This window comes from Zeus faber (genome assembly GCF_960531495.2).
Source record: "Zeus faber genome assembly, chromosome: 21".
NCBI lineage: Eukaryota > Metazoa > Chordata > Actinopteri > Zeiformes > Zeidae > Zeus > Zeus faber.
Genome location: NC_137208.1, coordinates 1002491 through 1028369, shown reverse-complemented (window position 1 = coordinate 1028369; position 25879 = coordinate 1002491). Strand labels below are relative to the sequence as shown.

At 46.3% G+C, this 25879-nt stretch overlaps 1 protein-coding gene across 1 annotated transcript in view; it reads left to right on the top strand.

Annotated features, from left to right (window-relative positions):
• The first annotated feature begins 7022 nt into the window (after window positions 1-7022).
• slc26a5 (solute carrier family 26 member 5) overlaps window positions 7023-25879 on the top strand; it is a 26311-nt gene continuing 7454 nt past the window's right edge. The window contains exons 1-6 of the mRNA XM_080022538.1: window positions 7023-7106; window positions 13285-13444; window positions 13911-14050; window positions 14221-14331; window positions 15971-16164; window positions 22484-22648. Of these exons, the coding sequence (XP_079878664.1) occupies window positions 13299-13444; window positions 13911-14050; window positions 14221-14331; window positions 15971-16164; window positions 22484-22648 (756 nt within the window). The 5' untranslated portion in view covers window positions 7023-7106; window positions 13285-13298. The remainder of the gene's footprint in view (window positions 7107-13284; window positions 13445-13910; window positions 14051-14220; window positions 14332-15970; window positions 16165-22483; window positions 22649-25879) is intronic.

The following is a 25879-nucleotide window of genomic DNA, read 5'->3' as shown; positions in this document are numbered from 1 at the left end:
CATTTATAGTAAATAATATGATGACATCATAAAGCGTCTTACTGTAAATATCATTCATAGTAAATAATATGATGACGTCATAAAGCGTCTTACTGTAAATATCATTCATAGTAAATAATATCATGACGTCATAAAGCATCTCACCGTAAATCTCATGGCCTTCATTGTCATCATTGCCCATTCTGTTACAAATTATACTGAACATTTGCACAGTCCTGCACAACTGTACAGCTTTATTAAAATTCAAACAGCCTTAGTTTACATATTCTTATATATTTCACTAATATTTTACTTATTGTTTTACACGTGTTTCATGTTTGCTTCGAACACCAAGACAAATTCCTTGTTCGTGTCAACTTACTTGGCAATAAAGATTATTTTAAATCTAATTCTGATTCTGATTCTGATTCTGATTCTGATTCTGATTCATTTTGGAACCAGACGTGTGATGTGTCAGTTAACCAAGACCAACTGAACATTTTGGGTCAAAGTTGTTTGGTTTTTCATTAATATCTGCTCCGTATGTGGATCCATTTGGATGGAAATCGAACAAAGAAATACTTGTGACATAGTGGTTTAAACGACACCTCAACTTCACCTCAAGGGTTTGTAGTTCATGCCAAAGTATGTCTTCCAGGTAGTTTTTGCCTTGTTGGACATATTTCAGCGTCAGATCTACTGGCTCCTCAGTCTTAAAATCTCTATATTTTTGGAAGATTTTTCACTCATTTCTGCTTCGTATTTGGATCGATTTGGATGAAGCTTCAACAACAAGGTCTTAGTGACAGCGTGGTTCAAACAAGACATACCGTGTGTTGTGCCCAAGTTGGTGTTCCAGATAGTTTTAGACTTAAAATTCCGATTTTTTTTCCCCCCAAACACTAACAATAAGAAACTGACAAACAATAACCACAGTTTGTTCCATCAGGCTGGACCCGTATTAATAATAATAATAATTATTATTATTGTTGTTATAATAATAACAACAACAACAACAACAACAACAACAACAATAATAATAATTATTATTATTATTATTGTTGTTATTATTATTATTATTATTAAAGGACGCCTCTGTATTATCTTTAACTATTACAATTTGGCAATTTTTCCCCTCCGAATGTATTTATTCTGGGAATATTACCACTTTAACATTGTCTTGAATCTCAGAATGTCGCCTCTATCCTCATAATGTTGTGTGAATTGTTTTAATTCTCCAAATAGAATATAATTTAATAATAATAATATTTATGATGTATATGTATGATGGAGACAAGCTACATTGCCAAGACTGTTGTGTAAATGTATTTACTGCTTAGTATCTGTTATCTAGTATTGTACTGCTGAAACTTAGGACTGCTGGTTCCACTCTGAACCCATCACTGTTAATTGCTTAGCCATCAACAAAGGGTGTGACTTCTAGACACTCCCCCAAATCGGTAAGTCCTTGTCTTTGTGTGGGCGTGCCTTCAGCCGGGTGCAATCAGTCCGAGCACGAGAACAGCCATGTTCAATCAGCTGTCATGCTACAAACATACAAGAGGCTATTGTGTCAAGACTTGCAATTCTACCTGTGCAAGTCTACCTGTTTTTGTAACCTCATACACAATGTGCAACTCCCACATTTATGTAATTTCAAGGTCACACAGAAAGCCTCTTTATAACAAATGCCGATGCAATCTGGGTCACCTCAGGTCTCTGCAGCAAACATCATCTGCAAAGACCTCCTTCTCTGTTGGCTTGTGGAACAGTCGATCTGCAGTTAACAAGGCAGACTTTATTTCTGGTTATGCCAACCACCTCTCCTTGGAGCTCCTCGCTCTCACTGAGACGTGGATTAAACCTGAAAATAGTGCAACCCCGCTGCGCTTTCCACAAACTACTCATTCTCCCACACCTCCCAACCATCTGGCCGTGATGGTGGGACTGGCCTGCTAATCTCCAACACATGGAAATTTAATCCACTGCTGCCTTTAAACAACTTTGACTCCTTTGAATATCATGCCATCTTGGTGACTGCTCCGGTAAAAGCCTATGTGGTCGTCATCTCCCGTCCACCAGGACAACTAGGTGACTTCCTACACGAGCTTGACACCCTGCTGTCATCAATTCCTGAGCATTAGTGTCCCATGCTTGTCCTCGGTGACATGAACATCTACTTGGACAGTGAGAGCTCGGTCGACTTCCTGTCTTTGGGTCGCTCATACCACCTAAGACAGGTCCCGACTCCACTGACTCACGAGGCTGGCAAAGAGCTTGATCTCATTCTTGCTCGGAGCTGCACCATGGACAACCTAAGGGTCACCCCTCTCCATAACAGCAACAACCCTACTGCAGAAGCTGGATGACACCCGAAGGGCTAGGTGGACGGAAGTAGCGGAATCCATCGACTTCACCCACTCCAGCCGGAAGGCGTGGCAGACCATCAACTTGCTCTCAGGGAGAAAAACAACACCTCGTAGGTGTCCAGTGACTGCAGATGCTATTGCTTCCCAGATCCTGAAAAATGGTCGCTTCCCTGATGCGGACAAAAACTTTGCACGACTGACATCGTGTGAGGTATCATCCCTCTCCAGAGCAGCCAGCGCTGATGCTAATCTCTCAGGAGACTTCACAGCAGCGAAGCTAAAGGCAGCAATCAAAAAACTGAAGCTGGGCAAATCACCAGGTCGAGACAATATCCACCCAGAGTTTGTCATCTACCAAAGTGAAAGAACATCTCAATGGCTACGCACATTCTTCTCATCATTCTTCCGGAGGTCCAAGCTCCCAAAGACCTGGCACCGTGCTTCCGTCATAGCCTTGCCAAAGCCGAACAAACCCGCCGAAGACCCGAAGTCCTACAGGCCCATATCCCTGCTCTGTGTCCCATACAAGATTCTGGAGAGGCTGATCCACAGCCGCATTGAGCCAGTGGTGGACCCTCAACTCCCACCGGAGCAAGCCGGCTTCCGCACAGGCAGGTCAACGGTGGACCAGGTAACGCTACTCAGCCAGGACATCGAGGACAGCTTCCAAGATAATGAGAAAGCTGGAGTAGTATTCCTGGACCTGACAGCCGCTTATGACACCGTGTGGCACCTTGGACTACACCTGAAACTGTTGAGAACAATCCCGGACCGGCACATGGTGAGATTTATCATGGAGATGCTATCTAACCATAGCTTCATCCTTCAAACCAGCGATGGCCAGACCAGCAGGCTCAGAAGGCTGTAGAACGGTGTCCCGCAAGGCTCTGTCCTCTCACCAATGTTATTTAACATCTATATTCACAACCTGCCAGACACAACATCCAAGAAGTACGGCTATGCGGACGACCTGGCCATCATGCTTCGATGCCCAACATGGAAGACTATGGAAGAAGGCCTCAACCAAGGCATGGGCATCCTGTCAGACTACTTCCAGAAGTGGCACCTTCAGGTCAGCATGGGCAAAACAGTGTCTGCAGCTTACCACCTCTACAACCGGGAGGCAAGAAGGGAACTGAACGTGCATGTTGGCAAAATCCGCCTGGAGTTCCAGCAAGCCCCCAAGTACCTCGGCGTATGCTTGGACCGGACGCTGTCCTACAAGCAGCACCTGGATGAAGTGAAGGCCAAGACAACCGCAAGGGTCTCGCTCATCCGCCGCCTTGCAGGCTCGACTTGGGGAGCTTCCCCCCAGACCCTACGCATATTCACGCAAGCCCTGGTCCTACCCGTAGCGGAATACTGTGCCCCTGCCTGGAGCAGAAGTCCACATGCAAACAAGGTGGACACTGTTATCAACAGCGCCCTCCGGATAGTAACTGGTTGTCTGAAACCCACCCCTGTGTCCTACCTGCCAGTCCCAGCTGGTAACGCCCCACCCAGTCTCCGACGGGAAGCAGCTACCCTCGCCCTGGCAAGAAAATCCCAGAAGAACGACTGGCACATCCTGCACAAAGCCACAACAACACCGGCACCACCATGCAGGCTCAAGTCTCGCCATCCCTACAACAAGGCAGCAGAAGAGATGCTACAGTCGATCCCTGACGACTTGTCCAAGGACGCCTGGCTGGCAGCATCCTGGAGACAATCGTGGGAGACAGCTGCGCCCTCCCGCATCCAACAATACATCCGGGACCCAGGAGGAGGTGTAAAAGGAGAAGACATGCCACGCCACCTATGGACCTCGCGGAACCGCCTGCGTACTGGCATCGGACGCTTCAAGTCATCTCTAAAGAAGTGAGGCCTATCAGACAGTGCGTCATGCGAGTGTGGCGAACCTGAACAGACTGCCGAGCACATAATCCCCAGCTGCCCCCTATACAGCCCACCCTCAGAAGCTGGCCTTTTTGACCTAGGACTGGAGATGAGGGCATGGCTACATGACACTGAGTTGGCCATCTGATGATAGACGAAAGAAGAAGACCCCTCTCCATCTCTCAGACCACTTCTTCATCCGCTTCAATGTTCAGTTTCCAGAACAACCCTCTACCTCCCCACCCATGGTTACCATCCGCCGCAATCTCCGCAACCGGTCTCCCACCCACTTCTCCTCTGTGCTCTGCTCTTCTCTTCCGCCTCACGGCACTTTCTCCTCTCTACAGGTTGATGATGCCACAGATTCTCTCTGCTCCACCTTGAGCTCATGTCTGGAGCCTGTGTCCACTATCCACCAGACCTGCTCCATCAACCCAGTCACACCCATTGCTGACTGACACCCTCCGGACAACGCGCACTGACCTCAGAGCAGCGGAGAGGAAATGGCACAAATCCGACGTGACTGAAGATCTTGCAAGCTACCGGACACTGTTGTCCTCCTTCTCTTCCAGCATCACTACTGCAAAGAAGGCTTTCTTCAACGAAAGGATCAACGGTGCCACAGACACACATAAGTTATTCGCCACCTTCAAGTCTCTGCTTTACCCTCCACCACCTCCCCCAGCTACTAACCTCACTGCTGACTGCTTTGCCTCCTTTTTTACTAACGAAGTGGCAGCCATCAGGAGCCAATTCACTAAACAAATAACTCACAACCTGTCTTCTCCAGCCCTAGGCTCATCGTTCCCTGGTTTCACCCCCCTCGCTGAAAGTGAGGTATCTAAACTACTAACATGTAGCCGTCCTACTACCTGTCGGCTAGATCCGATCCCATCTAACCTCCTTCAAGCCATATCACCAACTGTCACCCTGGCAATCACACATTTGATTAATTCCTCCCTCGCTTCTGGCACTTTCCCTTCCGCTTTCAAAGTGGCTAGGGTAGCACCACTGCTCAAAAAACCTTCACTCGATCCCACTCAAGCGGAAAACTATTGGCCGATCTCACTCGTCCCATGCCTTTCCAAAACCATTGAGAGGGCAATCTCTAGACAGGTTACAGAGTTCCTTTCAAGAAACAACCTTCTTGATCCACTTCAATCTGGCTTTAAAAGTGGTCACTCCACCGAAACAGCCCTGTTGTCTGTGACAGAGGCCTTAAAAACTGCTAGAGCTGCTGCCAAATCCTCGGTTCTCATTCTGCTAGACTTATCAGCTGCTTTTGACACTGTCAACCACAGCATACTCCTGTCTATACTCTCAAGCATGGGCATATCTGGCAGCGCACTTTCCTGGTTGGAATCTTACCTCACTGGGCGCTCGTTCAGTGTGACATGGCGAGGCCAGCTGTCTGTGCCTCACCACCTCACCACAGGGGTGCCCCAAGGCTCTGTGCTTGGACCCCTCCTCTTTGCCATATACACCACCTCACTGGGCCCGATGATCCGCTCGCATGGTTTTTCATATCACTGCTTTGCGGATGATACTCAACTCTATCTGTCCTTCCAACCTGACGACCCTACTGTCTCGACGCGGATCTCGGATTGTCTCGCTGACATATCCACATGGATGAAGGATTATCATCTTCAACTAAACCTGGCAAAAACGGAGCTGTTGGTCTTCCTGGCCAAACAAGGTATTTATAATAACGTTGATATTAAAATTGACTCTTTATCTCTTGCTCCTACCAAGGCTGCAAGGAATCTAGGTGTCATTATTGATGACCAACTGACATTCTCAGACCATGTTGCCGCCGTCTCTCGGTCCTGCCGCTTCGCACTATTCAACATCCGAAAAGTCAGGCCGTACCTGACCCAATATGCCACTCAACTGCTGCTACAAACCTTGGTGATGTCCCGTCTCGACTACTGCAACGCCCTCTTAACAGGCTTGAGGCTTGTGCGGTGAAGCCACAGCAGATGATACAGAATGCGGCGCGCGACTGGTGTTCAACCAGCCAAAGAGGGCACATGTCACTCGAGCTCCACTGGTTACCTGTAGCTGCTTGGTTACATTACATTACATTACATTGATCAGACGCTTTTATCCAAAGCCACTTACAATTATTCAAACAGCGACGGACGCAGCCATCAGGAGCAATTAGGGGTTAAGTGTCTTGCTCAAGGACACTACAGCATGCTAGCAGGAGGAGCCTGGTTACCTGTAGCCGCTTGGTTACCTGTAGCCGCTGGCATCAAATTTAAGTATTTGATACTGGCCTACAGAGTGATTGCTGGGAATGCTCCCACTTACTTAAATGCTCTTGTAACAGCACGTTAACCCCCGGATGCTGCGCTCGTCAAATGAGCGTGGCCTGGCTCTGCCGGCCATACAACCACAGCAATCCAGGTTATTCTCATTTGTAGTTCCACGTTGGTGGAACGTGCTGCCAAAAATGACCAGAGCAGGGACCTCCCTCTGTCTTTAAGAAGCACTTGAAGACCCAGCTCTTCAGTGAGTACCTCCTGTCCTAACCTACAATTACTTAGCACTACCTAGCAGTATTTATTGTTACACTAATGTTGTTGTTGCAATGTAGCTTGAATGTTATTCTCCCTTGTAAGTCGCTTTGGATAAAAGCGTCTGATAAATGACTAAATGTAAATGTAAATAATCCGCATGTCTGTCTGCAGTGTTTTGTTCTCCACCTCTAATAAAAAATAAAACAACAAAAAACAGAAGGTCGAGAGACTTCCGGGAGCAGTGACGTCACTGTCACGCATGCGCGCTGGCACGGCAGGAATCTCCTCCGTTGACTTGGTTAAAGTTTCACCTCGGTCCAAAGAAAATGTCTTTTCCCGGAGCATCCTAGTTCACCAGGAGGTAAGAGCTTAAATAGTGATATTTATGTTCATTATTCACCTAGTTCACCAGGAGGTAAGAGCTTAAATAGTGATATTTATGTTCACTGTTCACCTAGTTCACCAGGAGGTAAGAGCTTAAATAGTGATATTTATGTTCATTATTCACCTAGTTCACCAGGAGGTAAGAGCTTAAATAGTGATATTTATGTTCATTATTCACCTAGTTCACCAGGAGGTAAGAGCTTAAATAGTGATATTTATGTTCATTATTCACCTAGTTCACCAGGAGGTAAGAGCTTAAATAGTGATATTTATGTTCATTGTTCACCTAGTTCACCAGGAGGTAAGAGCTTAAATAGTGATATTTATGTTCAATGTTCACCTAGTTCACCAGGAGGTAAGAGCTTAAATAGTGATATTTATGTTCAATGTTCACCTAGTTCACCAGGAGGTAAGAGCTTAAATAGTGATATTTATGTTCACTGTTCACCTAGTTCACCAGGAGGTAAGAGCTTAAATAGTGATATTTATGTTCATTATTCACCTAGTTCACCAGGAGGTAAGAGCTTAAATAGTGATATTTATGTTCATTGTTCACCTAGTTCACCAGGAGGTAAGAGCTTAAATAGTGATATTTATGTTCAATGTTCACCTAGTTCACCAGGAGGTAAGAGCTTAAATAGTGATATTTATGTTCATTATTCACCTAGTTCACCAGGAGGTAAGAGCTTAAATAGTGATATTTATGTTCATTGTTCACCTAGTTCACCAGGAGGTAAGAGCTTAAATAGTGATATTTATGTTCATTGTTCACCTAGTTCACCAGGAGGTAAGAGCTTAAATAGTGATATTTATGTTCATTCTTCACCTAGTTCACCAGGAGGTAAGAGCTTAAATAGTGATATTTATGTTCACTGTTCACCTAGTTCACCAGGAGGTAAGAGCTTAAATAGTGATATTTATGTTCACTGTTCACCTAGTTCACCAGGAGGTAAGAGCTTAAATAGTGATATTTATGTTGATTATTCACCTAGTTCACCAGGAGGTAAGAGCTTAAATAGTGATATTTATGTTCATTATTCACCTAGTTCACCAGGAGGTAAGAGCTTAAATAGTGATATTTATGTTCATTGTTCACCTAGTTCACCAGGAGGTAAGAGCTTAAATAGTGATATTTATGTTCAATGTTCACCTAGTTCACCAGGAGGTAAGAGCTTAAATAGTGATATTTATGTTCAATGTTCACCTAGTTCACCAGGAGGTAAGAGCTTAAATAGTGATATTTATGTTCATTATTCACCTAGTTCACCAGGAGGTAAGAGCTTAAATAGTGATATTTATGTTCATTATTCACCTAGTTCACCAGGAGGTAAGAGCTTAAATAGTGATATTTATGTTCATTGTTCACCTAGTTCACCAGGAGGTAAGAGCTTAAATAGTGATATTTATGTTCAATGTTCACCTAGTTCACCAGGAGGTAAGAGCTTAAATAGTGATATTTATGTTCATTATTCAACTAGTTCACCAGGAGGTAAGAGCTTAAATAGTGATATTTATGTTCATTATTCACCTAGTTCACCAGGAGGTAAGAGCTTAAATAGTGATATTTATGTTCATTGTTCACCTAGTTCACCGGGAGGTAAGAGCTTAAATAGTGATATTTATGTTCATTGTTCACCTAGTTCACCAGGAGGTAAGAGCTTAAATAGTGATATTTATGTTCATTCTTCACCTAGTTCACCAGGAGGTAAGAGCTTAAATAGTGATATTTATGTTCACTGTTCACCTAGTTCACCAGGAGGTAAGAGCTTAAATAGTGATATTTATGTTCACTGTTCACCTAGTTCACCAGGAGGTAAGAGCTTAAATAGTGATATTTATGTTGATTATTCACCTAGTTCACCAGGAGGTAAGAGCTTAAATAGTGATATTTATGTTCATTGTTCACCTAGTTCACCAGGAGGTAAGAGCTTAAATAGTGATATTTATGTTCATTGTTCACCTAGTTCACCAGGAGGTTAGAGCTTAAATAGTGATATTTATGTTCACTGTTCACCTAGTTCACCAGGAGGTAAGAGCTTAAATAGTGATATTTATGTTCATTATTCACCTAGTTCACCAGGAGGTAAGAGCTTAAATAGTGATATTTATGTTCACTGTTCACCTAGTTCACCAGGAGGTAAGAGCTTAAATAGTGATATTTATGTTCACTGTTCACCTAGTTCGCCAGGAGGTAAGAGCTTAAATAGTGATATTTATGTTCGCTGTTCACCTAGTTCGCCAGGAGGTAAGAGCTTAAATAGTGATATTTATGTTCGCTGTTCACCTAGTTCGCCAGGAGGTAAGAGCTTAAATAGTGATATTTATGTTCATTATTCACCTAGTTCGCCAGGAGGTAAGAGCTTAAATAGTGATATTTATGTTCGCTGTTCACCTAGTTCGCCAGGAGGTAAGAGCTTAAATAGTGATATTTATGTTCACTGTTCACCTAGTTCGCCAGGAGGTAAGAGCTTAAATAGTGATATTTATGTTCGCTGTTCACCTAGTTCGCCAGGAGGTAAGAGCTTAAATAGTGATATTTATGTTCATTGTTCACCTAGTTCGCCAGGAGGTAAGAGCTTAAATAGTGATATTTATGTTCACTGTTCACCTAGTTCGCCAGGAGGTAAGAGCTTAAATAGTGATATTTATGTTCGCTGTTCACCTAGTTCGCCAGGAGGTAAGAGCTTAAATAGTGATATTTATGTTCGCTGTTCACCTAGTTCACCAGGAGGTAAGAGCTTAAATAGTGATATTTATGTTCATTGTTCACCTAGTTCACCAGGAGGTAAGAGCTTAAATAGTGATATTTATGTTCGCTGTTCACCTAGTTCGCCAGGAGGTAAGAGCTTAAATAGTGATATTTATGTTCGCTGTTCACCTAGTTCACCAGGAGGTAAGAGCTTAAATAGTGATATTTATGTTCACTGTTCACCTAGTTCACCAGGAGGTAAGAGCTTAAATAGTGATATTTATGTTCACTGTTCACCTAGTTCACCAGGAGGTAAGAGCTTAAATAGTGATATTTATGTTCACTGTTCACCTAGTTCGCCAGGAGGTAAGAGCTTAAATAGTGATATTTATGTTCACTGTTCACCTAGTTCGCCAGGAGGTAAGAGCTTAAATAGTGATATTTATGTTCACTGTTCACCTAGTTCGCCAGGAGGTAAGAGCTTAAATAGTGATATTTATGTTCATTGTTCACCTAGTTCGCCAGGAGGTAAGAGCTTAAATAGTGATATTTATGTTCATTGTTCACCTAGTTCGCCAGGAGGTAAGAGCTTAAATAGTGATATTTATGTTCATTGTTCACCTAGTTCACCCAGTTCGCCAGGAGGTAAGAGCTTAAATAGTGATATTTATGTTCATTGTTCACCTAGTTCACCCAGTTCGCCAGGAGGTAAGAGCTTAAATAGTGATATTTATGTTCATTGTTCATCCAGTTCGCCAGGAGGTAAGAGCTTAAATAGTGATATTTATGTTCATTATTCACCTAGTTCACCAGGAGGTAAGAGCTTAAATAGTGATATTTATGTTCACTGTTCACCTAGTTCACCAGGAGGTAAGAGCTTAAATAGTGATATTTATGTTCATTGTTCATCCAGTTCGCCAGGAGGTAAGAGCTTAAATAGTGATATTTATGTTCATTGTTCACCTAGTTCACCAGGAGGTAAGAGCTTAAATAGTGATATTTATGTTCACTGTTCACCTAGTTCACCAGGAGGTAAGAGCTTAAATAGTGATATTTATGTTCATTGTTCACCTAGTTCACCAGGAGGTAAGAGCTTAAATACTGTCATTGAGCTGCAGTTACGCTGCGTTTCCTTCCAACATTTCACAGAATAAAAGGATAAAATGAAACATTGTTTTTTGTTTACCTGCTGGGTTCAGATCTCAACGACTTGACATTTAAATCCCATGGATTTATATTTAAATATGGATTTATATTTATATTATATTCGCCATGCTGCGCCGCTCTGCCGAGCAGATCACGACGCTCCCGGCGGATAAAAAAAAAAATAATTGTCTGTCATCAATGTCAACGGCTGAGTCCATCGATGATTGAATGGTAAATGTTCCCAAACCTGCTGAAGACACATTCATTTAAGAAATACCTGCTGAGATCAGAAACCAGCAACCAAGCACCACATGACCCAGGGAGCCTGCACCTGAGCCAGCGATGTGCAAGGCTGCAGAGCGCGTCAGCTGGCCGAGCGCCTGGGAAGTTCCCCCAAAAACTGATGAAGACAATTTTAAAATTATGGAGGCTGTTTTGCCTTTTTCTTTTTGTTGATTTTATTTCTCAGGCCTCTGAACCTTTCCCACTGGACCTGAAAGCTGTAAATCCACCGGAAAATTGCATTCTGCAATTTTAATGTCGGTTTGAATTGGACAAAGGTTTCAGCTCTACCAGCTCGTCTCAGCGGCTGTGAATGGAAGCAGTAACAAGTCTCTCTTTCTCCATATAACCAACCGTGGAGCTCGACTACAAAGATGAGAACCTGAAAGACATCAAGTCTCTACAGAGGCAGGTCTTTTTATTCTTAATTTTTATTACTATGTAATAACTAAGTTATTATTTATTACTTTTCTTCTTAAAAATGCCGCTCAGACCCTAGACGTGTCTTTTACAGTTAGGGTGCAGTGCAGGGACAGGCAGATGGAGAACGGGTGGAGAAGGTTCCTTCCCAGGAGGCAGAGCGTGTAGGACAAGTTGAAAACAAGGGCAGTGATTTAACAACACTGGGTTGAGGCTTTTTGCATCCGGGACTTGGTCACAGAGGGAAGCATCGGTGGGAGGCGGCGGCATCGTGCTGCCCCGAAGCCTTTCTGTTGCCCCGAAGCCTTTCTGTTGCCCCGAAGCCTTTCTGTTGCCCCGAAGCCTTTCTGTTGCCCCGAAGCCTTTCTGTTGCCCCGAAGCCTTTCTGTTGCCCCGAAGCCTTTCTGTTGCCCTGTCTCTGGTGATATCAGACAATATCAGAAGATAATTATTATCCAACATGTCATGGATTCCATGTAGGGAAGTGGCTTCTGTAGTCGTGCACCAGACCTCTCTTACATTTCTTATGCTTCAGCTGGTTCTTAACTTGCACCCTCACGCTTCTGTCTCAACCAAATGTAAATTACATTAATCTTTTATCCGTGTTTGCACACGCATTGTGACGCACTGTGCTGGGACAGAAGAGGACAAAGTACAATTTTCAAATAGTATCTCGGATACTTTTTTCGACTTTTGCGATTGAAATGTAGTATGCATTTTTTTATAACTTTCTTATCTTCTGTATTATTCACTCAACACAAGCAATAAATAATAATAATAATAAATAAGTCATTCTATAGTATGACCAACTCAAAAATGGATATAGTCACCATATAAACTGCTCTTTCCTGTCGACCACGCCCACATGTTATGATGAAATGATAAGAATTGATATGAATAACATATCTTTATTTAAATATTGAATTGTAAAAAGAAAAACCATCTATCACAGGAGAATATTGACTGTGAGTGAACTTCAAGCCTTGTTATTGGTAGAATCTGAAAAAGAACATTTGAAAAATATGCAGGGTTTCAGCAAAAATGTATTATTGTTTTATAAAAAATGTTGAGCACATATGTCCACATACACGCAGCGCCGCTCCATGTGCTCAGGGAGAGTTTTATGCTCGTTCAATTAAAAAGAGGTTTTAAAAACAGCAAGAGCCATTATTGTGGAAAAGGCTCTCTCCTGACAAGTACACGAAAGCCAGATGTCAACTGGTGTTACCGGGGTTTTGGTGCAGTGGGGAAGGGGTAAAAGTTCTACTGTTGCTGACCTAAGTTTGTCGAGTGGTGCTGTGAACCACTCCCTCATGTCTGCTTCCACCTGTCAGTCATCCCATTCCACACACACTCCAACAAAAAACAATTGAGGCCACAGCGTTTTACAGTTCAGACTGGTTCAACAACATACTTAGTGAATCTGGAGAGAGGCTTATTCACCACTTATCCGTGTCATTGGTGACATCTCGCAGTCTGACTGGCAACATTCCACTCTTCTGGACCAAGCCATGGTGGTCAAACTGGTCAGGACCATCCAAGTGGTCCTCCCTGGATCTATGCAGGAAAACCCCTGTATATAAACAACCTTTCTCTGCTTTACTTCCTGTTTCACCAGCTCCATCCAGGCTGATGGAGGACGTCAGAGCAGCTGCCCCTGAGCCCTTGTACCGGGTGGAGCGGCCGGTCTATGACGAGGGCTTCCTGCGCTCCCAGCTGCTGCACCCCAGGACCAGGACGCCCTCCACCCTCAGGGAGAAGCTGCTCAGGCACCTCAGGTGAAGAGGCTCCAGACGCTGCTCAAACTTTCTCACCACGACGGCCATTAAAACCATTAAACCTCGAACTGGTACTGATCCTGGTTCTTGTACTATTGGTACTTGTACTGCCACTGGTACTGCCCCTGGTCCTGGTACTGGTTATTGTACTGCTGGTACTGGTACTGCTACTGCTGGTTCTACTGATTCTGCCACTGTAATGGCTACACAATACTACTGCTAAGGGTATCACTACCGTTACTAGTGCTACTAGCACTACTACTGGTACTATTACTACTACCACCACTACTAGTGGTATTGCTAGGGGTACTGCTGCTACTACTATTACCACTGCTACTGGTATTTCCATGGGTACCACTAGTACTACCACTGCTAGTGATACTGATGGTACCACGACTTTTAACTTCTACTGGCTTGATCCAGGTGGTTTTCCTCCCAGTTGAGCGGTGTTTTCCACCTCCCCCAGGTGTTCCTCAGAGCGGGCCAAGGCAGCGGCTTTCAGCTTCCTGCCGATCCTAACATGGCTGCCGTCCTACCCGGTGCGACGCTTCCTGCTGGATGACATCGTCTCAGGTCTCAGCACGGGGGTCGTGCAGCTCCCGCAAGGTAGGCGGCGGCACTGGGCTGGATCACATTAGGTTCGATCAGATCACATTAGGCTACGCTGGTCCTGCTTGTCCTGCTGGACTCTTCTCTATGTTTTTTATGTTTATTTTCTGTCCTTTCTCCTCAAAGTAAAGATGGCCGACAGTGTTTTTCTATGGCCCCCCCCCCAGGTCTGGCCTACGCCATGTTGGCAGCGGTTCCCTCCGTCTATGGCCTCTACTCCTCCTTCTATCCCGTCTTCCTCTACACCTTCTTCGGCACGTCCCGGCACATTTCCATCGGTGAGAATCCCTCCCATCCCTCCCTATTATCATCATTATTATTATTATTATTATAACTACTATTATTATTATCATCATTATTATCATTATTATTATTATTATTATTATTATTATTATTATTATTATTGTTCTCTTTTGCACTTTTCGGGATAAAAGTGTCTGGAACAGGACAACCACTGCAGCTATGAACACGGTTGATGTGTTGTTAGAACCGGGACGTCTCAAACAGCATGTGGTTCAAGTTTCATTGGTGAAAGACTATGAAATTTGACTGGAAGAAGCCAAACGTTGGTGCTTCACCCACACACCCAGGTTGTAAAACCTGTGGTCGGGTGGTGCAGCGAGATGAGTTTGTGGAGTAAGACGCTTTGTGACATCATCATCCAATTCATTGTAAATGTGCAGGGTGTGGCTACCAACGTCCATTCACATCGCGTGTGTGTGTGTGTGCGGTCTTTTGCTCTGTTGGTCGTGTTCCTTCCTACTTTGCTGGATTTCAGGAAGTTGTAAGATACAAACTGTCTGAGTCCGTGATGCGTTTCAAGTTCTCTGAACGCGTCAGAAAAACAGGGACAGAGCAGGGAAACAACCACGTGACAAACAACTAATCGTATTTTAGGAATCTGGGGAAGCCAAGCTCGCCGCGGAGACGCTTTTCAGTGGATTACATTTTCTGATAGGTTCAATGAAATAGGAAAAACTTTATGATATATCTGTGACTAATTCTAATTTTCTGGTTGTAGTTTTCAACACGTTTCTCGTTTATGAATGCATCATTCATCCAATTTCTGTGGATTCATATTATTATTTTTTTTTTTTTTGCAAATCCGGCTAAGTAATAAACACAACGCGGCAGGTACCACAGGGTAATATGGAATACAATGTCTTCATCTACAGAAAGACCAAAGAGATCAAATATCAATGGAACAGATCCACAGACATCTGCCAGGTATCAAGGTACATCAATATACATGTGAAATTTGTCGTCTTTTTCACGAATTCCTGCTCTGTACAAGGATCAGTTTGGATGAAACTTGAACCAGGAGGTGTCTAACACATCGCAGTTATAACAACACCTCAGAATAATGATAAGCACAGTTGTATATATTATTATCTCTCCTTTGTTTTTATATTTTTTTTTATTATATTTTTCCTCCTCCCTCTTTAACTCCAGTGAGAGGGTGGATATTTAGGTTTTCATCTTGGTGTGGCTCAGCGGTGAGCTGCACCTTGGTTTACTTAGAATGATAAGAGACTCAACTGGAAGTGATAAGAGATAAGAGACGCCAAGGAAGAGATAAGACAGTCGTCAGCCCGACCTCATGTAAAGTTCATGCAGCGTACCAGCTAATTACCACCTTGTTTTGGTGTCATTTTGCACCATAATGAGCACATATGAGAGTTTGTTGAACACAGATAAACCCGCTTAAAGTAGGCGAAGAAAAGAGGCGTGTCATGTTTCCAGCATGAGAAAGGGAAAAGAAACTGTAGAAAGCAACTTGGAGTAGCCACGCCCACACGGCTCCCAGCGCATCCGGCCGGGTCCTTCGTCGGCTCCTCCGGTTCGGAGGCTGGTTTGGGCGGGGGCAGGAGTCGCCCCCCACCGAGCGGTCCATCCATCCATCTCTCTTTCTCCCAGGAACCTTTGCGGTGATCAGCCTGATGATCGGGGGCGTGGTGGTGCGTGAGGCTCCCGACTCCATGTTCTACGTCCCCATGGCCAATGGCTCAAGCATGGCCGCCAACATATCGGCCGTGCTTGACGTGGAGGCGCGCGACGCCCGCCGGGTGCAGCTAGCCGTGGCCCTCACCGCGCTGGTGGGACTGTTCCAGGTAGGACCTCGTCAGGACACTAGAGACACGCCCAGTTTGTTAAAATGCTTAACAACAGAAAAGCTGCAATATGTCAAACTCTCAGATATTGTGGAGATTTGAGGTTGATTTTCCCAGAACGACTGATAGGTCTGTAAGATATAGAGATAGATGTAAAGAGAGAAATACATGTAGACATAGATGAGAGAGAGAGAGAGCGAGAGAGAGAGGCGGAGGGAGAGAGATGATCACAGCTACCACAGGAAAATCACAGTTTAATAATGAGGTAATCATCCTGGACCGAGCACAGCACTTCCCAACACCCCATACACCTCTGAAAGTGTCCAATTTGCCAGTCGCGAAAACCAGCAAAAGGAGAGAGAACACCCAGTGAAACACAGCCATCCCAAACCCTAAGTATGGTCAGGTCTCCCCGCCCCCTTTCAACGGTTCTCTTTCCTGAGAGTCGTCACGTGTTTCTTTAGCTGGTACCTCTTTTTGTCATCCAGCCCCTGCCGACCACCTCAACCAGGCTAATGTTTTAATAAACTTCCCGCAGTCGGGGAAATGTCTAGAAACCCCTCCAGTTCAGCCAGGGTATACAGGTCCCCATTTGGGGCCTGGGAGTCTGACCCTGACATGTCTGTCACTGACCTGCAATCAGAGTCAGACCCTAATTCATCTTGGACATTAGTCATCACATTATCATTCTTCGTCACATTAACACTGACGGCCCTCCCCCCGGGCCCCGCCACCTCCCGACCAGAGAGAGAGATGAATATACGTATATAGTTGTAAAGATATAGAGAGATGTATGTGGACCCCCCAACACCGTACCCATGTGCTTGTAACATGTTGAACCTTTCGTTTCCAAACCTGACTGGTCCATCATCAGATGGTGAAGCCGGCGCTTTACAGCGCTCCGGGCGACACTTGGCGCATGGTGAACTGAGGCGTGTGCTGCTCGGCTGTAGAAACATAGAGAGATAAACGACAAAATAAACAAGGAACAATAAAAAGTACAATTAACCTGCAGAATTATTAATAAATGATAGACTCAGTGCAGTAAACAGTGTTATTATTACTCCTTTTATGACACTTTCCATGGCACAAAAAACACCGCCATCCGCCTTTTACAGAGAATCACTGTTTCTAATCAAACCTTTGTTATGAGGACTGACGCAAAGCAGCAATGGACGTCTTTCTCTTTCTCTCTCTCTCTCCCAAAAAACAACAAAAAGAGAGAGCTTCCTTCGTAATCAAGTTTCTGCTGTTGTGACATGACTTCCCGAAAAAAAGGAACCTTAAAAGTCAGTCTCTCCCACCCCCCCCTCTTTCTCTCTCCCTCCCTCCCTCTCTGGGAGTGCGGGTGGTAAGAGCGACTTCCTTTGAGGAAGGGAATCTATTTTGATTATATTTGTGTGTTTTGTTCTGTAGATGGTTGTTGTTTATTTATGTGTTGGTTTGTAGCTCAGTTTAGTCATTTATCTGTTTATTGTGAGTCGTAGTTTTGAGCGGGGTTTGTTTGGCCGATGGCGCCTCGGCAGTCGCCGTCCCTCTCGCTCCGTCACGTAGTGAGGGTCGTGCCGGAGCCCGCTGTGAGTGTGGAGGAGGTTCTGATGCCGCTGGGGGAGCAGGTTGACATTGTAATCTGTCGTTTGCCTCCAGACTTTGCCTCCAGACTGAATAAAGCTGTGGTGGTGTGTGTAAGGAACGCTTCGTTTCCCAGCTGATCGAGGACGGCGTCTTTATCAATGACGCGTATCTCCAAGGGTCCCTGCTGGCAATGCCTTCCACCCGGGTCTTCCTGCTGGCCGTGCCCTCCAGCCGGGTCTCTCCGCTGACCGTGCCCTCCTCCCGGGTCACGGTGTTGGGAGTCCCCCCGTTTGTTCCCAACTAGGTGCTGGAGCGCGAGGTACAGCGCTTGGTGAAGATGGCGAGCGGTTTCCCAACCGTGAGCCTGGGATGTAAGGACGATGAACACGTCCAGTCCCGGAAGAGGGAGGCGTTCATGATGCTTAATGGCCCGTCCCTGGCTGTGTCATTTAGGATAAAACATGCCGATGGTTACTATATGGTCTATGCCAATATGCTATATGCATATGCTATATGCTTTCACTGTAAAGAGGTGGGACACACACGCGCCACATGTCCGCACAGATGGCAGGCTGATGTGGGTGTGGAGCCCAACGTGCGGGCACCCGATCCAGCCAATCCAGCCGCAGGGTTGGGCGTGAGTAGGCATACTGTCCGTACGCCGCGGGCACCCAATCCGGCCAGGGGGGGGAGGGGGGCCTGAGTGGATCGACTGTCCCTACACCGCCCACACCACCCGGCCCGATCAACCGGAGGGGACTGGAGGGAGTGCTGCGGTGGGGGCCCGGCTCCGGGGGCAAGGAGCAGGCTGTGGGACCCGACTCCAGCGGTGGGAAGGAGCCCGGCCCCAGCGAGCGGACTCGGCCCGCTCTGGGGGCGGACCGGGCCACTGGCCATCAGTGCTAATGTGACAAAGAATGCTAATGTGACGACTATCGACCATGATGAATGAGGATCTGACTCAGATTGCATGTCAGTGACAGACATGTCAGTGACAGACCCCAGGCCCCAGGCCCCAAATGAAGACCTGTATACCTTAGATGAAATAGATGGGTTTCTAGACGTCACGTTTGGGAAATTAGTTAAAGTCACAGATCATTTCCCTGATTCCAGAAAGTTAAATTAAAATGCTGGCCTTGTTAAGGAAAGTCGGCAGGGGCAGTGTTGGATGACAAAAAGAGATACCGGCTAAAGAAACACGTGACGGTTTCTCAGAAAAGCGAACCGTCGAAAGGGAACAGGAGGACCTGAACATATTTAGGTATTAGAATGGCTGTGTTTCACAGGATGTTTTCTCTCCTTTGGCTGGTTTCCCACAGATTCTCCCATGCACAAGCTCAGGATTGGCTCTTTAAATATCCACAGTGGGAGACAGCAACAGAGGAGGGCTCTGGTTGTGGAATGAATTCAGCAAAAGAAGTTAGAAATTATATTTCTGCAAGAAACACACAGTGATGCAGCCATCGAGGTGGACTGGGCCCAGTGGTGGGGGGGCAGCTGTTTCTCAGCCATGGAACCAACTTTAGGTTAGGGACAGCGGATCCTCCTTTCAAAAGGGTCAGACATCAGGGTTCTGACCAGCACCGGTGGAGCTGTTTAAAAAATTTAAGGAAATGTTGCAGCAGGGGGGATCAGGGCGACTGCATTGTGATGGGTGGGGACTGGAACTGTACATTGGACTATAGTCTGGACAGGACCGGTGAGGAACCCCACAGAGTTTCTTCCACCTGTCTGTCTGAACTTACAGCTCGGCATGACCTCAGGAACACATGGAGAACAAAACATGCGACAGACAGATGGTCACATGGGTGGAGGTTTCAGATGGTAGGGTCAGTGCAGCGCGGCTGGACAGGCTTTACGTATCATACACTCAGTTCCAGGTTACTGAATAGTTCCATTCACCCTGTAGGTTTCACAGATCATCACCTCGTCACTCTGGAGCTATGTTCTGCACCCAGCACCAAGCACTTTTCTTATTGGCATTTAAATGTAAAGTTTCTGCACGACAGCATTTTCAGCAGCAGTTTTAAATTATTCTGGGAAACCTGGAGGAGCAGAAAGGGAGACTTTAGCTCATTGAGTCAGTGGTGGGAGGTGGGCAAAGCACAAATCCGTGTCTTCTGCCAACGGCACTGTGCGCACCTCACCAGCATGGTTAAGGAGACCATAAACACCCTGGAGCAGGAGATCAGGGACATTGAGGGAAGCCTCCTTAGTGGCAGAGCCCCTGCTGGTGGGAGGCTGCAGGAGAAGAGGCAGGAGCTGAGCACTTTCCTCCAGGGGAGAGTACAGGTGCCATGGTCAGGGCTCGCTACCTCAGCATCAGGGATATGGACGCTCCCAGCTCCTATTTATTCAACCTGGAGACAACTATTCAGCAGTCCAGACAGATGGCTTGTCTCCGTCTCCTGGCTGGCAGGGTGTCCACTAGCGCGGCAGAGATGAGGGCGCATACAGTGGCCTTCTACACCACTCTCTTCAGGGCGGAGGAATGTGATGGAGAGTGTGCTGCCGAGCTCCTTCAGGGGCTGCCTCGGCTGGAGGTCAGGGAGCAGGGCGCCTTGGACGCTGCCATCGGAATGGAGGAGCTCACCTCTGCTGTGGCCAGCTGGGGTCTGGGCGCGCTCCTGGGATCAACGTTCTGCCTCCAGAGTCCTACAACCATTTCAGGAGCCTGATAGGAGAAGATCTCCACCAGGTGCTGCTGGAGTCTATGCGGACTGGTACCAGTTTCCTCTCGGCGAGCAGCCCTCTCTCTCATACCCAAGAAAGGAGACTTGGCTTTGCTCAAATACTGGAGACCGTTTGCACTGCTTTGCAAGGACTACAAATTCTTACCAATAGTCCTGGCCAATAGGCTGAAAGGAGTTTTTGAGGCGTTGATTTTTGCGTACCAGGCAGATCTATTAAGGAGAATTTGTTTTTCATGAGGGATTTGTTTGACCTGTGAAATTTCAATAACATCAATGTTTGTATTTTATCCCTTGATCAGGAGAAAGCTCTAGACCGTGTGGAACATGGCTTTATTTTCAACCTTGAAGGCTTTTGGATTTGGGGAAGGGTTTCTTAACTTTGTGCAGCTCCTTTACAATGGAGCATCCTGCCTGATCAAGGTGGATGGGGGATTGAGCCGTCCACTCCCTGTAGAGAGCGGGATCAGACAGGGCTGCCCCATCTCTGGGCAACTCTACTCCCTTGCTATAGAACTTCTTCTACAAGTTTTAAGAAACAGGCAAAGTGCGCTCTCCCTACTGGGGCTGCCACAGGGGCTGCCTGAGGTGGGATAAGAGTGGAATGAAGGTTTTGGGCGTGTTTTTGGGCTCAGAGCAGTACCAGATGCAGAACTGGGACGGTGTGGTGGAGAAGGTGTGTGCAAGACTGTCCAGGTGGAAATGGCTAGTACCCCAGTTGTCCTGCAGGGGGAGGCTACTGGTTGCTAATAACTTGGTCGCCTCGACCTTATGGCACAGACTGACTGTTCTGCATCCACCCAGAGGCCTGCTAGAGGAGATCCAGTGGGCCATCGTCAATTTCTTCTGGTCTGCTCAGCACTAGATCAGAGCAGCAGCCCTCTATCTGCCGGTCCAGGAGGGGGGTCAAGGCCTCATTGACATTGCATCCAGGGTCACGGCGTTCCGCCTCCAAACGGCGCAGGGGCTGATATACAGTTTTGGACGGACACAGCGAAGGTGCTGCTGAGGCGGGCGGGGCGCCTCTCTTATGACAAGCAGCTGTTCCTGCTGCGGACCAAGGTGATGGACTTAACAGGGCTGACTCCTTTCTATCAGTCAGTGCTGCACTCATGGCAGGTTTTTAAGGTCCACCTAACACCACAACTACCCCTGGGATGTTGCTGTTTGGGGAGCCTTTGTTTTGGAACCCACTGCTGGACTCTGGCCTCCTTTCCTCCTCCAGCCTGTGCTCCAGCTTGCACAGGGCTGGGTGCGTCAAGCTGGGTCATCTGCTGAAGGCGTCCGCGGAGCGGCTCATGGAGACAACTGGCATCAGGTCCTCCAGAGTGCTGCACAGGTTAGTGGATGAAGTCAGTGCTTCACTGCCAGTGGCCTATAGGGCTTTTATGGAGAACCGTACTCTGTCTGACCAATGGGATGATGAGTGTGAGTATGAGTGTCCTTCGCTGACGGTCTCTCCGGCTGTGCAGTGGGAGGAGGAGCAGGACAGCCTCCTGACCCTTGCTACTTCCAAGCTGGGGGGGTTTGAGGCAGTGGGCAAGAAAGCCGCCTACTACACCTGCGTCAAGGTGGCACACCTACGCTCTCCTGCAGGGGTGCGGGTGTCGAAGTGGACCCAGTTCTTTGGCCCAGGAGCATCCCCTGCTGGCTGCTGGCAATCTCTGCACAAGCCACCTGTCGACAAACAGGGGGCTTGTGCAAAAAGCAGGAAAAACGCTGTGAGGGGTCATGGGTCTCTCTCTCTCTCTAAGGCGGTAAACTGTACAAAGGAGGAAGTCTGGGCTACAAAGGGAGCGGTCCTTATAGTGAACAGCAGTCTTAAACCTGGTGAAGACATCAACAGATCACTGTGTACCGAGTTATCTCTGAAGATGCTTATACTCATACTATTCATTACTAACCTGTGATTTTCCTGTGGTTTGTCTCTATTTTTGTTGTTTTTTGGTTCCTTCATAATTAAGTTTCTGCTGTTGTGACATGACTTCGAAAATAAAGGAACCTTAAAAGTCAAAAGGTCTCTCTCTCTCTCTCTCTCTCTCTCTCTCACATAGTTTGTGCTGGGCATCCTGCGGTTTGGCTTCGTGGCGATCTACCTAACGGAGCCCCTGGTGCGAGGCTTCACCACGGCTGCGGCGCTGCACGTCTGCATCTCGCAACTCAAATACCTGCTGGGGGTGGAGACGCAGCGCTACAGCGGCCCGCTGGCGGCAGTATATGTACGCACACCTATGTAAAACAGCCATCAGCCACAACATGAAACCAGGGACAGGGGAAGTGAATAACATTTATCATCTGGTTCTCATGGCACTTGTCAAGGGGTGGTTTATACTTTTTTTATATTTACACTGTTATATGCTATTATTATATATGTACTGTTATTTATTATATATATATATATATATATATATATATATATATATATATATATATATATATATATATATATATAAATATATATTTATTATTATTATTATTATTATTATTATTATTATTATTATTATTATAATAATCTAGCCACTGGGGTGCACAAGCCAGTGTATCATCAGTGCCGGTCCCAAGCCCGGATGAATAAAGAGGGTTGTGTCAAGAAGGACATCCAGCGTAAAAACCATGCAAATCAAACAGGTGGACAACAAATCTGATTTCCATACCGGATCGGTCGAGGCCCAGCTTAACAACAGGGTGCCAGCAGAAACTGTGCTACTGTCAGAAGAAGAAGAAGCAGAAGAAGAAGCAGAAGAAGAAGAAGCGGCCGCCTGTCCGGAGACAGCAGGAGAGGAAGAAGGGAAGCAGAGTAGAGTGGAGAGTAGGAACTTTGAACGTTGGCACGATGAAGGGTAAAGAGAGAGAGCTGGCTGACATGATGGAGAGAAGGAAGGTAGATGTACTATGTGTACAAGAGACCAGGTGAAAGGGGAGTAAGGCCAGGAGTATCACAGCCAGGTGCAAACTGTTCTACCATGGAGTGGATGGCAGAAGAAACGGGGTAGGGATGGTCTTGAAGGAAGAATATGTCAAGAGTGTTTTGGAGGTGACCAGAGTGTGGGACAGAGCATGAAGCTGGACATTGATGGGGTGATAATGAATGTGGTCAGTGTGTACGCTCCCCAAGTTGGATGTGAGATGGAAGAGAAAGAAGAATTCTTTACTGAGTTGGATGTAGTGGTGGAGAGCGTCCCCAAGGGAGAGAGAGTGGTGGTAGGAGCAGATCTCAATGGGCTTTGTTGGCCAAGGGATCAGAGACGAGAAAAGGGGACGGGTAGGTATGGTGTCAAGGAGAGGAATGTGGAAGGACACATGGTGGTGGATTTCACCAAAAGGATGGAATTGACTGTTGTGAATACGTATTTCAAGAGTGGAGGAAGGTGCACACAGGTGGACTTAATCTTATGCAGGAGGTGCAATCTGAGAGAGATTAGTGACTGTAAAGTGGAGGTAGGGGAGTGTGTTGCTAGGCAGCATGGGATGGTGGTCTGTAGGATGACTCTGGAGGCCAAGAAGAGCAAGAGAGTGAAAGAAGAGGCAAAGATAAAATGGAGGACGTTGAAAAAGGAGGAATGTTGCATGCAATTTAGTGAAGAGGTAAAGCAGGCAGGTTCATTCAGTGGGAATGAACAGTTACCAGATGACTGGGAAACAACTGCAGAAGTGGTGAGGGAGACGGCCAAGAAGGTACTCTGTGTATCATGCGGGAAGAGGAAGAAAGACAAGGACTCTTGGTGGTGGAATGAGGAAGTACAGGAGAGCATAGAGCAGAAGAGGTTGGCAAAGAAGCAATGGGATAGTCAGAGAGATGAAGAAACTAGACAGGAGTACAAGCTGATGCGGCGCAAGGCGAAGAGAGAAGTGGCAAAGGCAAAGGAAAAGGCGTATGAGGAGTTGTATGAGAGGTTGGACAGTAAGGAAGGAGGAAAGGACTTGTACCGATTGGCAAGACAAAGGGACAAAGCTGAGAAGGATGTACAGCAGGTTAGGGTGATGAAGGATAATGATGGGAATGTGCTGACTAGTGAGGAGAGTGTGTTGAGAAGGTGGAAGGAGTACTTTGAGGAGCTGATGAATGAAGAAAATGAGAGGGAGAGAAGAGTGGATGATGTGGGGATAGTGGATCAAGAAGTGCAGCAAATTAGTAAGGATGAGGTGAGAACAGCATTAAAGAAGATGAAGAGTGGAAAGGCAGTTGGTCCAGATGACAAACCTGGGGAAGCATGGAATTGTTTAGGTGAGATGGCAGTAACGTTCCTAACGAGACTGAGGCTAGGTTAAGAGGAGAGGTGGGGATCAGAGAGCAGCAGTATGGTTTCATGCCAGGAAAGAGTACTACAGATGACATGTTTGCTTTAAGAACGCTGATGGAAAAGTACAGGGAAGGCCAGAGGCAGCTGCGCTGCGTCTTTGTGGATTTAGAGAAAGCATATGATAGGGTGCCGAGAGGGAAGTGTGGTATTGCATGAGGAAGTCAGGGGTAGCAGAGACGTACATAAGAGTGGTACAGGATATGTATGAGGGCAGTCAGACAGTAGTAAGGTGTGTAGTAGGCGTGACCAAGGCATCAAAGTGGAGGTGGGACTGCATCAAGGATCAGCTCTGAGCCCTTTCTTGTTGCAGTGGTGATGGACAGGTTAACAGATGAGATCAGGCAGGAGTCTCTGTGGACTATGATGTTCACGGATGACATTGTGATCTGTAGCGAGAGTAGGGAGCAGGTGGAGGAGAGCCTGGAGAAGTGGAGGCATGCATTAGGGAGAAGAGGAATGAAAGTCAGCAGGAGTAAGACACAATACATGCGCCTGAATGGGAGGGAGGGTGGAGAAAAGCTGAGAATGCAAGAAGTAAACAGCGGGGTGTGCGGGAGAGAGGTGGAGAAGAGAGTACAGGCAGGGTGGAGTGGGTGGAGAAGAGTGTCCGGAGTGATCTGTGACAGAAGGGTTCCAGCAAGAGTGAAGGGGAAGGTGTACAGGACGGTAGTGAGAGCAGCCATGTTGTAGGGTTTAGGAAGGTGGCACTGACAAAAAGGCAGGTGGATGAAGTGGAGGTGGCAGAGTTGAGGACGTGGAGGTTTTCATTGGGAGGGACAAGGATGGACAGGCTTAAGAATGAGGACATTAGAGGGACAGCTCAGGTTGGACAGTTTGGTGGAAAAGTGAGAGAGGCCAGATTGAGATGGTTGGGACACGTGTGGAAAGGAGATGAGTGTTCAATTGGAAGAAGGGAGCTGAGGGTGGAGCTGCCAGGCAAGAGGGAAAGAGGAAGCCAAAGAGAAGCTTGATTGAGGTGCTGAGGGAGGACATGCAGGCGGGTGGTGTCAGGGAGGAAGATGCAGAACAGAAGGTGTTGGAGGCAGATGGTCCGCTGTGGCCCCTAATGGGAGCAGCTCAGAAATGAAGATATATTATAATTACATGTTGTTTTATATATATATATATATATATATATATATATATATA